This window comes from Orbicella franksi, chromosome 1 (genome assembly GCF_964199315.1).
Source record: "Orbicella franksi chromosome 1, jaOrbFran1.1, whole genome shotgun sequence".
NCBI lineage: Eukaryota > Metazoa > Cnidaria > Anthozoa > Scleractinia > Merulinidae > Orbicella > Orbicella franksi.
The window spans coordinates 29,705,530-29,722,365 of record NC_138145.1 but is presented as its reverse complement, the minus strand read 5'-3'; the positions used below and the strand labels follow the sequence as shown (position 1 = coordinate 29,722,365).

At 37.6% G+C, this 16,836-nt stretch overlaps 2 protein-coding genes across 2 annotated transcripts; one reads left to right on the top strand and one right to left on the bottom strand.

Moving 5' to 3' along the window:
• Nucleotides 1-428: 428 nt before the first annotated feature.
• On the bottom strand, nucleotides 429-8,927 carry LOC145501799 (alpha/beta hydrolase domain-containing protein 17C-like). The gene is made up of 2 exons (XM_081481193.1): nucleotides 7,866-8,927; nucleotides 429-2,223 (listed from the first exon to the last, which is right to left on the bottom strand). The coding sequence occupies exons 1-2, from the start codon at nucleotides 8,507-8,509 to the stop codon at nucleotides 2,004-2,006; spliced, it is 864 nt and encodes a 287-aa protein (XP_081337319.1). The 5' UTR covers nucleotides 8,510-8,927; the 3' UTR covers nucleotides 429-2,003.
• A 752-nt stretch (nucleotides 8,928-9,679) lies between these two features.
• LOC145501821 (integrator complex subunit 14-like) lies at nucleotides 9,680-15,183 on the top strand. The gene is made up of 4 exons (XM_081481213.1): nucleotides 9,680-11,626; nucleotides 12,486-12,750; nucleotides 12,891-12,956; nucleotides 13,306-15,183. Exons 1-4 carry the CDS (start codon nucleotides 10,647-10,649, stop codon nucleotides 13,498-13,500), a joined length of 1,506 nt encoding a protein of 501 aa, XP_081337339.1. The 5' UTR covers nucleotides 9,680-10,646; the 3' UTR covers nucleotides 13,501-15,183.
• Nucleotides 15,184-16,836: the final 1,653 nt, after the last annotated feature.

Sequence of the window (16,836 nt, the reverse complement as noted above, 5' to 3'; positions counted from 1 at the left end):
TCAAACCAAGGACAGATGCTGGGGGGCATAGTATGCATGTGGCAGTCTGAAGCATGCTTGTCCAATGAACTATTGCATGAAAGTGACCTGGGTGATGGCTGTACTATGTAGAGGTTAAAACTGATTGGCTATTGTTTGTGTTATCCTGGTAAACAGAAAGATTACAAGTAAAGAACAACTTGTCGGAGAAGAGGCATTCAAAAATATCAACATTGGTTTGAGAATTGGTGTCTCTTGGGGCCAAAAACAATTCTGTTGATGTCCAAAAATGTTTTCAAACCCCGTGACAGCCATTGAGCACCTTCCTATGGATATATTGCCAGGTTTGTTCAGCAACTGGCCATATCCACTGGTACAACTTAGGATTGAAGACAAATCTAACTTAACCAATGTGTAGGTGAAGAATGATATGATTCTCCTTCACAAAATATTCACAAATAGAGAGTTTATTCATTTCTCTTTTACACACAAGTGATCAAAACTGACTACAGAAACTTCAACCGTAAAATCTCAGGCAGTTATTTGGGGCATTGAACACAGAAACATCCTTCATATATTTACAAATTTGTATATTCCCTAAAAGACTGATTAGAAATCATGTAGACCTTATACCAGGGCAAACAATCTAATAATTCGGTTCTGTTATCTATGAACTACTAATAGTCTTAAATTCCATGGATTGCACATCCTACTTATGTGGAAAACCAAGACAATATGAATTTGTTAATTACTTATATTATTCTTTGCAACTAGATTAAAAAGAACTCCCTCTGGTCAACATTGTTCAAAATCTATGTTAACCATTTTACTAATTAATTTCACAAAATATTTGTAAAACATTAATGATGACAGACTGTTTAGAGGAGATACAAGTGTTGTCAACACAAGCAGAGCATTTTGTTACGTCACGAGGAATGTAATGACCCTTCAAAAGTATCGTACTTCATACTCAAACAAAATACTGACAGATTGGTTCTTCCTAACTGCTTATACATGTATGTACATAATCAACAATGGTTACTTCAAACTTAGCGATGGCTCTGATCATCAATCATGTAAAAACATAATACATCCAGACTCCTCCATAATATTCATAATAATCATCTTCCAACTTGTAATCACAGGTTGTAATTGTAAATGTTCTTCAAATATTACTGAAGGATTCTATAACAATCTCAGAAATCATCTTTGGTCAACCCGAACTCCCATCTAACAATCAAGTATTATTTACACTGCTCCAAATGATGAAAGCAAGAAAATACCAGAGTTAACTCACCTCCACAAAGGGAGATCACAATACAGAGAAATAAAACGTTTGATAAAATTTCTTAAGTGAGAAATTGTTTCAAAATACTATTAATAATGATTACGTAGTAACCAAAATGTAGGTTGCAAAAAAAAAAAAAAAAAAAAAAATGAATATTTCATAACATGTTCAGTTGATTCTTAAAGCAAATTACTAACAGAATTAGGTGAATGTACAAACCAAGGATGAACAAAACGGAATTGAAACAAATCTATATACCACACACTAGGAACATACTGAATTTTGTAAAAGAAAACATTTACATTGAGATCCATACAAAAATAGTTCTTGTGAACAAACTCTACTTTGTATAAATCAAAGTAAATAACTTAAACTTCCAATGTTGAATAACCATTTGATAGCCACAGTCAATAGCCACAGCAAGTTGTAGCTGCTATAAAGATCAGATCTGAATTTTTCTCAAGACATTACAACAAAACAACAGGGCCAGATAATGGCAATACGATTAAATCACTTTTACAGATTTAAATGAGATCTGTACAAGGATTTTGAATATTGACATCAAGGTTTCAAGGGTTAGTTATAAATTAAATAAGCTATTAATTAATATTTTGCTGATAACACTGATTTTCCCACTACTGATTGCATGCAACAGCAACAATATTTACTACATGTAGCTTTTAAACAATAAAAACTAAACTACAAATTAGAGTCTGAAAAATGTTGGTATTCTAGATCAATTTGTCACTAGTTCATGTTGTATAAATTGTTTCAACCTCTCAAGGTATTGCCCATACAGTTCGACATCATTGTGACCTGCTCCCTCAACCCAAAGAGGATCCACAGTACGTGGGCACCGCTCGTAAATGGCTAAACCATGTGAGAAATCTATAACTTCATCTTCTGTTCCGTGAATGACTAGCACAGGTGAAACAATTTTGGAGACCTTCTCAATGCTGAAAGAAGAAACAAGAAAACACAAAGCATTAGTCAAGACAACTTTTCTCAGTATGTAGAAAATTTCCTTCCATCAAGCTATTACTTTTTCCGACCGTATAGGGAGTTTGTAATTATCGCCTTTGATGATTACCACAGGGGTTTTTTTGGATTTGTTTGATTCACGAGTAAGAATTACCAGTAACTAGACATTCTAAGAGCATTTACTTGGGCTTTTTGTTATGAGTATGCGTATTGGACACAATAAAAACAAATAAAAAGAATCAGGATATTTTAGCACAAGAGTTCCACTTACATGTAGATATTTAGTATTCATTACTTGCTTTGTTGAGTTTATCCTCCTAATCCAATCGCAAGTTGTGAGTTTAAACCATTTTGGTTCAAAAATCAAGAACAGCTGTCTACGCATTTATGGAGAACATGTTTGCAAAGAATTCTCCAGGTCTCTTTATAACTTATGGTGATTACGTTGTACATCCTAGCAGAAATTGTATGAAGTTAGTTTACAGGTCGTGACAATCTGAGTGAATTGTGCAGCTGAACATCTTTGCTGTGTTGCGATCTTAAACCCTTTTCAAGAGTCATATCTTCTTTGGAGAGCGAATAATCTCTTTCGAGGGAGCCAAAACGAATATCATGATAAACTCCTTCGTGAAAACAGTTTACAACAAGGTGTCAAATTACATTTGCACATAATTTGCATAAACTTTCAAGTTGTGTTTTTTGTGGATACATGGAACTTCCAAGAATTTGCAACCTTCACCACAGTTTATGAAGAGACATCCAAGCTACATATTTTTTATTGAATCAAGGCACGAGTATTTTTAAAAAGGAACTCATTTATAAGGGAAGATGCGGCATTCTGCTTTGCTATTTATTTGGTTTTATACTCGCCTAGTCAGTCAGGTCACACAACATGATTTTCCTTAGCAGTCAGACACAGTTTTCTAAAAGAATTGGAGATTGCTAAGACTGCCAAGTATATTTGAACTACTAGTGAAATAAATTTGGCTAAACTATCGTCGATGTAGATTTTCCTTAGGACTTTGCAAGAACATTTGTTCATCAATAATCCTGCACAATTCCCCGCACAATCGAAGTTTTAATTTTCCCGCACAGTTTGCCTCCAAAATCATACGATGATATTTTTGTTTCCTGCACCCTACTAGAAAGCCAACTAACTTGGAGGTAAGATATTTAATTCAAGTTACCGAAAGTCTTATCTTTACACATTTTGAGATCGACAAATTTTGCGCCGTACAAGAAACAAGTCCTATGTTTTAATAAGCTCCCAGTCCAAAAACGTTTTTGTATTTAGCTCATGTTATATATGTTATTGGCCTGCTGGGAGCTTCGTATAGGGAAAAACTGTGACCGAGGTCTTGAAAATGCTGCCCGAGGCCGCAGGCTGAGGGCAGCATTTTCAAGCCCAAGATCACAGATTTTCACTATACGGACTGACCCTAACCCAGACAATAACATGTTTATCTTTTTTTTCTTGCGGTAAATTGGCTTACAAGTGGGTTTGTTTAGGCAGCTTAATTGTCTACAGACTCTACAAACCACTGGTAAAAAATCTAACAAGTGAACAAGTGAGTAACTCAGATACTAGACAAAGAAAGATGTATTAAAGAACAGATTTATACCGAACTATTTTATGTTAGTTGCATTTAGTTCACCATTTAAGTTCTCTAAAAGTGTTTTTCGGTTGTGAAAGTTTCCCACGACGTCTAGGGAAAACGGGAAAAGTGATGAAACAATCTCCTGCGTGGACAGCTTGTCAGTATAAAACCTCACAATAACATTCAGAGACTTGAAAATTGGCTGAAATGAATTCTTTGACTTTTTCTGAAAGCAAGTTTCCACTGAAAGCTTTTGGGGTCAATTGAATAAAAAATTTGCGTAATTATTTAAAATGTGGAATTGGAGGTGTTTGTGACTATAAAGTGTGACTAATTTGTACATTCACGCTTTTCACAAAAGCATGTCTGTGGTAAACTATATTTCAACCACACTGACAGATGTAAAAAACTATAAAGTGTTAACAATTAAACTGAGTTTTGATCATATGGACTAGAAGAACATTTGGTTACATTTTAGAGGTTTTCCTGAAAGCGATTGCATTAGGATAAACGAAATGTGAGTATTTGGGCCGTGTATTCAATTTCCATAATATTTTAATCAGGTCAATGTATTACGACTGAAAATTAATTCCACAACACTTGGTGGTAACAAACAAAAGTAATTACATAAGACCTCAGTTTTCAGTAGTTTTTCAGATGAACGTAATTCAGACTAAATGGGGCTTCACGATCTTTCACAACGACACCGCAAAATGCGTAAATTAACACGCAGGAATAGTGGCGCTGATGTGATGTGTTTACAATTCAACATAACATTTGAGACGGCGCACTGCACGTGAGAAAATTCTCAGAATTGGAATAAAAACAAAACCGATGACAAAGCTTTTTTGCATAGTATTGTGTGGCGGTATAACAAAATAACTTGTCCCATATTCGGCCACAAATTTCCAGTTAAAATATTTTTCATTTTAGCAGAAATGCCCGGTCAGAGTGTCTGACCAGACTAAGCTTTTACCTGTCAAAACCTCAAATTTACCGGACAATTGTCCGATGACCGACTGTTATTTGCAGGCTTGTATATATTTCAACCCTTCCGAGGCCACCAACATAGGAAAAGCTCCCATCTACTCCTTTACAACAATATTATCAATGATAATCTCTCCCAGAGAACTACATGTAAAATATGAACAGTTACCGAGAAGGATACATTAATTGGGTCTTAAACATTTTTTCAAGCACACATACAAAACAGTGGAAAAGTGTACAAATATATCATGGCTGCAAAGGTTGTCACAAAATTTGAAAAAAAATGGCTTTACTGTTGGGGGTTGCAGCAACAGTGATTTTCAACAGCAGTGGACTACGTTTGACAACCCTGGGTTAGTATTCCTAACTGTTTTGGTGAGGTGAAAGTTAATGGCGGTTCAGTTGTACCCATATTTACAGTTTCTAATAGTGGCTGGATGATATTTGAAGAAAAAAATTAGTTTGTGTACTCATATATACAATAATGTGACTTCAAAACAACATATTGAATGGAAAAATAACAAGCAGTATATAAAGCTGACACAAGAACCAAGATGGTAAAATAATTTATGCAAAGTGAAGAAAAAATTATGCCTGAATGACAGTGAAAAAACAACATTGCAGCTACATATTGCAGGGCCTAAACCTGCTGTATTCTGTGGTCTAATTTACGGCAGTTGTTTGGGTTGCCAGGCAACAATTCTCCCACTAATGCCTGCTTAAGCCCATGAGGCAGTAGCACAAAGTTACCACGTAGTTTTAAATTAGGTGACTTTATTTGTTGGAGTGACTGATTTTGCAATCTTTTTTCTAGAATTGGAAGAATAATCCAGCAGAGTTGACCAACCGAGATCGTCTAAAAGTAGATAATAATTTCCACTGACTACTTAATTTGAAATCTACTACTAAACCAATCAGAAGTGATGTCTTGTTGCAATTCCAACATCAGAAATGTCAAACAGATCTCAAAGATGTCATCTTTTGAATTTGACATAAATGCCGCAGTTTTACCCAAATAAAACATCAGGTAAATGGTATATGGATTGTAGAAAGTTTAAGAATTGAAGAACCCAGGCAGTGGCTTGACACTTCCACTTTTTGTCAATAGGCATAAACAAAAGGAAATGAAAGCAGCTCCGTGATTAGTGGGGAGTCAGCTTTACATGATGACCCAAGAAATGACTGCAAATGAGACCAGAAGTATCTTGGGCCATTCTTTATACAGGGCTGTCACAAAGTTTTGCGTAATTACATGTAGATGAATGACGTTTTTGTTGGAGTAGGCAGCTGACGTTTTTCTTAAGAATCAGATGGCTGATTAGCGGAGCAGAGGGCAAAACACGATACATGAGTGCGGAGCATGAGTTGCAAAAAATCTGCCTGTTTATGTTCTACCGCCCCCTTGAAATGATTGGCATGAAGGAATGAGAGAGAACAAAACAATTTATTTATGCATACATGACGCAAAACAGTCAACAGACCTGAACATCTAACTTTAGCTAAATTTAAATCATGTGGTGCCAATAAGTCATGTGGTGCTAATAAGTCCTCCTGATAGCACAACAACATTAAGTGCCCTTCAGAAACAAGTGAGGAGAAAAATAAAAGGTTGAGAGGCTGGAATTGATAAGAGAACAGCAAATGTAGAAATGTCACGAGCTGTAGGAGTCCATGTACGCCTGTCACCCTAATTTAACACATTTTGGTTTTTTCTCCTGTCTGACGTCACATGGCTTAAAGCAACCAATCAGCAAAAACCATTCACCAGGCGAACGGTTGGAAGAGCATAAACAATGGTGTGACTACAGGCAGATTTTTTTTTTGACTTGCACTTGGCGCTCGTGGTCACACTCCACACCTGTGGTCACACTCAATGCTCGTGTATCACGCTTTGCGGTCTGCTCCACCGAACTGCCTGTTCAGCAGGCTACTTACATGCTGCATGTGGCTAACAAGATCAAAACGATACTTTCTCTTTGGTGGCTTATGTCAGTCTTAAACAATTACTTTTGAAATAGTTTTTAACTTGGTTTTTTGGTTGTTCCTTTCCCATAATTCAAACATTACCTTTTCAATACATGGAGATCATTCACAAATTTTTACCTGAATCTGATGAACTAGTAGAGCACACATGCACTTAATCCGTTTTTCCTTATTCAATTTTGCCTTTATCAAGATGATCGTTGATTTTAAGACCAAATTCCAGCCATTTATGTACAGATGTACATTTGCAATCAACATCTTCTTTTAACGGATTCAACTGTCAACAGAAAGCTGTCCAGCGCTTTGAAAACGTTGCTGAAATATCTGGAACATATAAGCTTACACCGGAAAAAAAAGCCCACAGGAGAAACCGGCTAAAATGAAAACCCTTAATTAAAGATCGCATATTTCCCGTTGCCAGGTTCTTCCTTTACAAAACATCACAGTGATTCACAAAAGCAACCTTTTTCAAACTGTAAATTGGGAAATCAGTTGCGGGGAAAAGATGGCTTAAGATAAGACACAAAAAAATCCTTACAATAAAAGAGCTATTTAAGAAAACTTATTGGTTATCCAAATACAACAAGTGCTGATTTATTTATATTTTTCTTATGTACATGGAAATATGAATTAATTCGATTGCAAACGATCGGGTGTTGGCCAGAATTTCAACAAAATGTATTATTTATTTTTTTGTAAGCTTGAAGAAGAATCAAAATTCTTCCGATGTTCAATACTTCCTTGAGCTAATACAAGCTTAACTCATATTAGTTGACGAAGCCTGAGTGAAAGAGTCTTAATAAACAATAAACCGTACAAAATGAGACAGCGAAGCCCAATTACCTGCATGCACAAACTGAGAAAGAATACTTCTTCTTGATTTCAAACAAATCCGGACAAAATCGATTACTGGATCTTGCTATCCAAAACAGGAAATGCGTCGAGATTTTAAAATGATTTAGCTCATGTCTAAATTCAGCACGTTGTAAGCACGTACATTGGGTCACGATCAGCATTTTCATAAACTTAAGTCTATAATTTCAACTCACCTTGGAAAAGCGTCAAAACACCACGTTCTCTTGGTTTCGGGAAAAGCCACTCTCATCCCAGATGTAAGAGGTGAATGAAGTATAATGCCCGCACATTCAAATCTTGACGCCAAATCTATTGTAGGAACAGTTCCTATACTTTGACCATAAACAATGATATTCTCAGGGCTGATTCCATACCGCGTACGTAATGCCTGCCAAGCAGCGTCGATATCGGCGTAAAGATTCTTCTCTGAAGGTTTCCCTTGACTAACACCGTATCCAGAATAGTCATAGGAAAATATATTACAGTTAATCCGTGTTCCAAGACCAACATAAAAGCTTGACATTTGTCCAAGATCCACAGCATTCCCGTGGCTAAAGAGTAGAGTGAAACGAGCGTTCGGAGCGCATCGAACGTACATACAACCGACTTGATTACCTTTGCTTGTTTTCGTCGTGAAAACCTCGATACAGTCTAACTCCTTCTGGCCATACTGCCATTCAGCTTTCTCTGTGAGATGAAGCCCGAAGCTTCCATCGCCCAAATCTTGAAATGAATATGTCGGTTCGGGGGGAAGGAACGCTAACTTCGCGGCTATCTTGCCCGGGCAAGGCGGACAACAAAACAAACAGCAAATCTCCGAAAATGAAAGGCCGTTCATCTGGAAGCCTTTCACGTCAAACTTAAAGCCAGAAAAGAGATAAAAAAGGTAAAAATTCCCTTGAATTTGTCTCAACGTCAAACTTCCATGCTCAGTTCGACTTGGGAAAATTAGGATTCGATTCCAGTTTTCTTCGCGTCGTTAATTTGCTTACATCACAAAAGCACCTGTCCCTGGAGACCATGACGTCATCCTTTGTCAGTTGGGAGGAGTGGGTGCTCTGCATACATGGCTCCTGACAAAGACATATTTGCGTATAAGTATTTTTTCACAAAAAAAAAAAAGAGAAAAATCGCTGAAAACAATTTCATCATCATCGAGAGAATTCAAGGTCTTAGGTTGTTAAAATTTGGCTACTTTTCACAAATCAAACAACTACAAACACGAAAGAAACGAGAAAACAATGAAAAACTGTAGTGTCGTAACTGTTCCTTGATGAATAACTTGCAAAATTTTTAATTAAAAGTCAGGAAATCACCGGTAGTCACATATATATCATTCATATGACATCTTTTTAATGTTTCTTTTCTGCCATCATTCTTTCACTCATTGCATCACGTACTGTACGTGATGCGTGGACTTGTGAAGGAAAAAAAACATTGTATAAATTTTTCAAAGCAGGTCAGAGATAATTCGACTTGAGATTCATACTATGGATTAGTTTTGTTCATTTTATCAGCTTTGTATATTCATTTTTTTTCGGGGGAGAGGGGGTGATATCAGAGAAATAAAACGGTGTCAAATAATTTATCTTCTATAAATTCATGTCTCCGTCTGCTGTGTCAGCGAGTTCTATTTCTGGAGCCATGGCTCCCCTAAATTGTTTTTTGTCCCTGTCGTTTACACGCAAAGGTGACAGGAGTATTGGACACGAGTGGACCGTTGTTGCGAAAGCAATTGCATCTTCCAAGAAAAAAACAAACAAAAAATAAATAAATAATAAGCATTTCGCTTCAGTAGATGTTTCTCCGTTTGCCCTCAAGAAAGCACCTTTAGGAGACAACACATGTTGAGAAAAAATGTTTCCCTGCCGGGCGCCTTTTGCGACCCTTTGCGAATTTTAATAATAAACGAAATGACAAAATGAGACATTTGAAAGCTATTATTTGTAGTCAACAAAGCTCTAACAAGCTGTAACATTTTTAACTCGCAGTTTTATTGAACATCCAGCAAATCAGGCTACTTAAAATATGGAAGGAAAGATGCGAGAGAGTGTTGCATACAACATTTATGCATGTGGTATGCAATGCGAATCCAGGATAACAGGGAAGAGGGTGGCAAAGGGCTAAATGCGTTACACATGATGAGGGCAAAAAATAAGTGTGACGCGTGAGAAGCGATTAAAAGACATGCACATTTTTAAACACACGGCATTCATGGAAATGAGGTTTATAAGTAGAATATTGTTGTAAGTTAAAAGGATTAGAATTTTAGGTTTAGGATCCTAAACATTTTATTGGAATTTATTGTACCTGATGAATTTTTACCGTGTATAAATAATGATTAAAGATTATTTAAGATGCACACTGCGTGAATTTAGAACAAGACAGCCTTACAAAGTCCTTACAGGGACAGCTGAGTCGATTATCGTCTATTCAAGCTGCCGGATACCTCTGTCAAATCCACAACGTTGATGCACAACTGCGCCTACAATGCACTCACTGGACTGTTCTATAACGTTTCTGAAGATAAATGAAATACTTACTCTCCGCCTTTGATGAAAACCACAGTGACTTCTTTGACTGGTTCAATGATTACCCTACCCTACGGTGAACCTTGCTTGGTACAGGTATGCTTGGTACGAGACTTGTGTTTAAAAAGTTTAATATGTGCCATGGGGGTTGCATTTAACTAAGTTGTTGTTGCTGGGTTTTTTTTCTTTTCTTTTCTTTTCTTTTCTTTTTTTTTTTTTTTTTTTCATACGCAACACTCGTAAAAATCAACCTGAGCCCAGCTCCCCCAATCCTCTCCTTGAAACAGACACTGCTAGGAGAAGACTGGTGCTTAGCTCATTTCCAGTCTCCAGCAGGAAAGCAACATGGCGGAGCTACTTTGTGACCTTTGTGGGTTTTTTTCTGTGTCCATCTGTGTTCATACCTATTAGCTTTTCCTAATATTAAGGAAGAAAGACCTCGAAATGCCAACTGTAGTGCTCCTTGATGTTTCACTTTCCATGCTACGGCGTGTCCAAACACCAGAGGATGAGTTTGTTGAGCGCCGCCATCTTGCGATCCGCGGTCTTCATACTTTCTTTGACTACTTGTCTAGCAAGTTCAAGTTAGAATTTTCGGCCTTGCTGGCTTTTTCTTCGCTGTGGGAGATCGTGGTACCGTTCACCAGAGATTACCAAGCACTTAAACAAGGCTGCATAACGGTTGATGTGTACGACAAAACAAGCTTTGAAAATGGTTTTAGTGGTGTGGTTGGTCATGTTATCGAAGAGTGGGGTACATCTGTTCCATGTCAAGTGATTTTAGTCACTGATGGCCGCACGGGATCAGGACAGGGCTCGCTAAGGGAGCTTCTAGAAGGAAAAAGGAAGGAAAATTCTGATCAACCGTGCCCGTTTCCTATACCCTTTCCATGCAAAATACACGTTGTTTGTATCGCGACTGCGAATGAACTGGGAGGAGATCTGATGTTGTTTCAAAGACTGTGTGATTCAACTAGTGTAGGAGGCAGTGTTTATGTCCCGGACATGCCTCTTACTGTCCAGTCAGTTCAGAATGTGTTCACACGCCTAGCACAAACCCACTACATAAGTTATGAAGGCACTCTGTCTTGTGGCCATTTACAATCCAAAATAACACTATCCCCACCACCAGACTTAACAAGTATACTTGAAGTATCTAAGGCCAAAGGACAAGAGAAGACAAGAAGGCTGCCAAATGAACTAGCTATATGTGGTTTTCTTGATGTAGCAGATGTTGGCAGTCCGCCACACATTTCTCGTCATCTGGTTATACCACTTGCTTCATCGTCAGGGGATAGTAAAGATAAAGAAGGAGGTAAAGAGGCTGCTAAAGACAGTGAGGAGGATGGTAAAACACCGTCCTTCTGTGTACTCTTACATGGAAGTCTGAAAGTAGAGAAAATGGTGGCTATTGTCACACTTGAGTGAGTACATAAGACAATACAGCCAACTGCAGTGTTGGTGGTTTACTGAGAACTTGCATGACCTGAGAAGTTCACATATGAATGGCAAAAGAGTGCTGTTCCCGTGCAGAAAATATTTCTCCTTTGAGAATTGAGTTTCTCGTATAAATTTCCATTTGTTTTGGAACACCAACACGGCTGTCATGAAGATGTTGTCTTTTATTTTGATTGACGGGTAGTACCGGTAAATTTTCATTTTGCCTTCTATCAATGTTATGCCAACTCAGTGGAGGACAAGGAATGGAGGGATGGTGCAACTCTAACAGACACAGTTTGAGCAGTATCATGTATCATTATATATTATTTGAATTTATGTGTGATGAATTATATTTAAGTTCCCAATAGCTGGCAAGTTCTTTTGATTTCCAGCTAAAATTTGCTTTCTTTTGAAACCTCATTTATTACAGTTGCAACCCGAAATATAGAATTTTCGGGATCATTTTAGATGCTTATCATTTGCCAGAAACCCTAGTGGAAATACATGCACCATTCATGGTTGCATAACAGTATCCTTTTTGATACAGTCAGCCGACCGTAAAAGATATTATTCATAAAAGAATTGTTTATAATTTGTTAAAGGAAGAGCAAAGCATGAGCTCTCTGCCATCTTAGAAAAAAAAAAACACACAAAGTGGGCCCCATATGTACATTACATTTGAATCTTGCTCTAGCTCGAACATTGAACATTGCTTGCATTTGCACTTGTATCTGCATTGCATACAAACCAACCTTGAGATTTAATAGTTTTACGGCATTTCCGAGAAGAAATATTATTTGTTCTTTGGTTGTAATGATAGTCATTTGCTGATTTCTTCACTAGCATGGACTGGTTTGGAATGTTACATTCTTGGGCAGACAGCAAAAAGAAATCCAACCTTGTCCTAACCACATTCTGCCCAGGAGAGAATATTTCCTGGCTCGGCAACATACAGAAACTAGGCCCTGCAGCAGAGCTGGATATCAATCCATATCAAACAGCAGAAAATGATGAGGGTGAGACCACACCTTTTCCAGTGATGCCAAGTCAGAGGAGAAGCTATAATTCACAAGCCAGTGTTGTTTGGATCAAACCCAGTGGGTTGCAGGTAATTACCTATTATTTGACAGTGAAGGTTTGGTAAAGAATTCTGAAATTGCTAGTTTTTTTATCATAAAAAATATTGACTTGTGGCATGTACATCATGTCTCTTACATGTATTGACTTCTGGTCTGATTCTGATTTTAGTCTGATGTTCAAAAGCTGTTGCGATATGCTAAGAGGCTTCCAGATAAACAAGGGCAGTTTTACAAGGTTGGTGACATTGAACATGAGTTTTTTCTAACCCAACACTTTTCTCCCAGCTTAATAACAATACGATTTTCTGATGCCTTTATATGTATCAAATTATAGAACTTTCTCCAAGAGCTGCTAGACCCCTCCCCCACACTAAGTGATGAAAGGACCAAGGTGATGCAAAACTTGTTACTAGACTACAATATGAAGGTGTCTTTATTAGACAAGAAACTGGACAAAGCTTAAAGGAAGCGTTGTGATTTAAGATCTCTTAGTGGTGTGAATATTGCAACACACACCCTTCTCCGGTATGTCTGGTGGCAATTTTGGTTTTGGTTAACTTTGTCATTGTTGACTATTTTTTCAGGAATTGAATAGACTGCGACGTGCCGCCTTGTGTTACAGTTACTTGGGTCTGCTGGATGTATTAGCAAGCATGTTAGACAAAGAGTGCCACAAGGCCACTGCTGAGGTGGCCCGTCAGTTACAGCATGCTTCTGGAAGCCTTAGAGCTTCCCCAACTGTAGATTTAAACAAGCCTATCACTCCAATCCAAGATTAGTAGCCTCTTGGTTGAAGTTGATCAAAACAATGGATTCTTAAAAAGTGTTGATGAAATAACTGTAAAGGACAGATTAAGCTCCGCACGCATTGCAAGCCTAAGATGTTAGATGATTTATATGGGGCTTTGATGCTAGATACATGTAAATGTTGAAACATTTTATCAGGTTTTCCCTTGAATGACTAATTTCATTTGTTTTGGGGAACAATGAGATTCATTAGGCGCAAAGAAAACAGATTTTCCAGGTTGCCATTGACCAGGTGTGAACAATTGAAGGCTTTTGCGCAAAAAGGGCGTATATAGCATTTTGGGTCGATTTATTTTTTGCAGGATCGAGCTAATTTTTGGCACAACTGACTTGTTTTGACATGAAAAGCATCGTTGCGTAATTGTTTTTGTTGATTTGCGCTTCATTTTCAAGAAATAACGTATGCAAAAAACTCAGTTTTCCAAGGGTATCTTTTGGAGATCTTTTGTCAAGGGAAAAACAAAAGAAACCTTTTGTTTTGCTAAACGATGAAGTCACCGAAGCGTGGCATTTGCTACTAGTGTTATTATTCATATAATTACGCTATTCTCTTACTGTTGCTTCATTAGCACAATCGAATAAGGCGCTGAATGGGCTGGATTCAAGTTTGTAGTGACACCGGTTCAATTAAGGTCGGTCGATTTTTTTTTTCCGGTCTATTTCTCTACTTCTTTCAAAAATCAAAACATCTATTTAAACAAAACTGTGCTGTCGAAGCTGCTAAAAGTAACCGTTTAAGTTTGCGTTGCGTCGAAATCCACCTTCGAACGATTCGCTCCAAAAGATGCTACTCGGAAACTGAGTTTTTTTGTATACGTTATTTCTTGAAAACGAAGCGCAAATCAACAAAAATAATTATGCAACAATGCTTTTCATCTCAAAACCAGTCAGTCTGCCAAAAATTACCTCGATCCTGCAAAAAATAAAAATCGGCCCAAAATGCTACATACGCCCTTATTGCACGAAAACCTTCAATTATGCGCTAGTCTGAAGGTCTTTCTTAAAGGCCTTACACGTACGTAAAAGTTAAAAAATGTTAAATATCCATTGAGCAAGATAAACAAAATCTACTGGCCTTAAAGAAAAGTTTACTATGTCAGGCTGTTGGACAGGACTTTCTTTGAAAGTTGTTCAAGCTGAGAAATTTCATACTGACAAAATAGAACAAGAGCCTGAGATCTATGTAGTCTTGTCACAATCTGTCTTGGATAGACTGGATATATTATCAGCCACTGTGTGCAAAAGGACCCTACACTACTCCCCAAAGTTTTCCCAGGGAGGACCTTTGGGGATCAGACCCTGAGGCAGCAACCGAGATCAAGCCTATGTCTTTGACAGATTGTCACTCAAATATTCAAGGACAATCATAATAGAGTGACAACCAATCATATCCCTGAATCACAGTCAGCTCTCTTGCAGGAGCTAAACTGAGCTCAAGTTGGATTACACTGGGAAAGTCTAATTAATCACATTTCAAGTGTTCACAAAAGCAGGGAAGAAATTAGAGCAATGGCAAGGAACATGCTGCCAGGCAATGTAAATGCATTATCCATCTTTGAATGTTTTTAGCCACCCAGAAATGACCAAAGATTCCATGTAGTGTAAACAACTTGAAACACAGAATTTTGCATGTTTCTAGGGTAACTTTTGTTACGTACACAAAAGTTTTTTAAGTCCCTTAGGAGAGAATGTTCTGACACCAGTAAGGCACATAATAAATTTAGACACTTTGAGAGATTCAAAAGTAAACATAAATTCATCTTCCCCAATCGTGTTGTCAGTGGTGTTGTTGTGGAGGGCACAAACTTAAGTTTCCTTTTACACTGAAACCTGTAGTAAGCGGACCCCGTATTAACCTCTGTAAAGCAGATGCGGACGCCAACATTAAGCCATTTTGTTGCACAAAACCTGTAATAAGCGGACACTTTGAGGGCTTTTTACTTCTAAAAGCTCAGCTGAGACTCCTTTAACATTGTTCAGCGATGTCGTTTTAAAGCTAAGTAAATTATTCCAGATTGATGCATTGACTGACTGACCACTGTGCTATGAGCAGCTTTTGATCTTACACCGTGTTACACTTTGTAACAAAAGGGTTATTAATTAACTATTATTGCACAATATATTAGAACCCGCTTAGAGCGGACACCCTGTATTAAGCAGACACTAGTGAGGGTCCCAAGGTTGTCCCAAGGGTGTCTGCTTAATACAGGTTTCACTGTACATCCCTTCTAATCCGATGCACAATCGCAGTTTTTGTTACATGTAAATATATTCAAGGGCTGGAAAACTTTTGTGCCTATTTATTTGAGCAACAAAAGGGACACTTCACCCTGTGAGACAGAGATTTCCTTCTCTTTCTGCTTAGTGAGAAAGTCACTGAGCAGAAAGCAAATGGAATCTCTGTCTTGCCGGGTAGGCACACTTTGAAGTTTCAATCCAGTTCCTTTAAGTAGGTAAAGCCCTTCCATCTCCTTATGCAATCTAGATACCCACTTAAAGTGCCCATAATGTCAAAACTTTTTTTTCACTCATCTAATTCTACATTTCACCTAATGAGCTTCCGCGAAAAAATTTTTCGATTTGGATAAAATGCAATTTTTTCACGAATCTTTACAAAGTTCAAAATTCTATTTTCTTGCGGTCGACCCCTGCTGCTGATCACAAGAACAACGCGCTCAAAATGGCCATGAGACTGATGCCTGTGACGTAAGTTCAGGAACCTACGATGAAGACTGATGTTGTTTTCTGGATCATTAACGTTGTTACAAAGAGCGGCAACGCACCTTTCCAGCATTTTCAACTAAATGTAGACAACTCTGAAGCAAAATTTCCACTTGTTTTCAAGTCAGATAAGTCATGACCCAAATCACATGTTCCTGAACCTACGTCATGACTCACTTCAAACCGAGGAAGACTGGTGCGAATGGTGGACCAAAATGGCGGCAAATTTGAATGTCTTTAAAAACCTATAAAAAAATTGCCTTTTATCCAAATCGAAAATTTTTTTCGCAGAAGTTCATTAGGCGAAATGTAGAATTAGATGAGCGAAAAAAAAAATTGACATTATGGGCACTTTAATGCTCATCCATTTTGCAAGCATATCTTAACTGTGAGCATTGTCTCCTACAGCAGCAGTATGTTCTTAAACATACAGACAAGAACACTGAAAGTGAATGTGCACTAAATTTTTATGATTAATTTTTATTCCCATTGACAACTTAAGTCAAGAACTGGGATAAACACATCGTACATGTATTGTACATTGCTAAGTGACTTGCTTCAAAATTACATGTAAGCTTGGCAATAAA

Coding starts and splice junctions, on each gene's coding strand:
- LOC145501821 (XM_081481213.1), top strand. CDS start 10,647: ATGCCAACTGTAGTGCTCCTTGATGTTTCACTTTCCATGCTACGGCGT. Junction 12,751..12,890: donor TCAAACCCAGTGGGTTGCAG/GTAATTACCTAT, acceptor TTCTGATTTTAG/TCTGATGTTCAAAAGCTGTT. Junction 12,957..13,305: donor AACAAGGGCAGTTTTACAAG/GTTGGTGACATT, acceptor CTATTTTTTCAG/GAATTGAATAGACTGCGACG.
- LOC145501799 (XM_081481193.1), bottom strand. CDS start 8,509: ATGAACGGCCTTTCATTTTCGGAGATTTGCTGTTTGTTTTGTTGTCCG. Junction 2,224..7,865: donor TGTTTTGACGCTTTTCCAAG/GTGAGTTGAAAT, acceptor TTCTTCTTTCAG/CATTGAGAAGGTCTCCAAAA.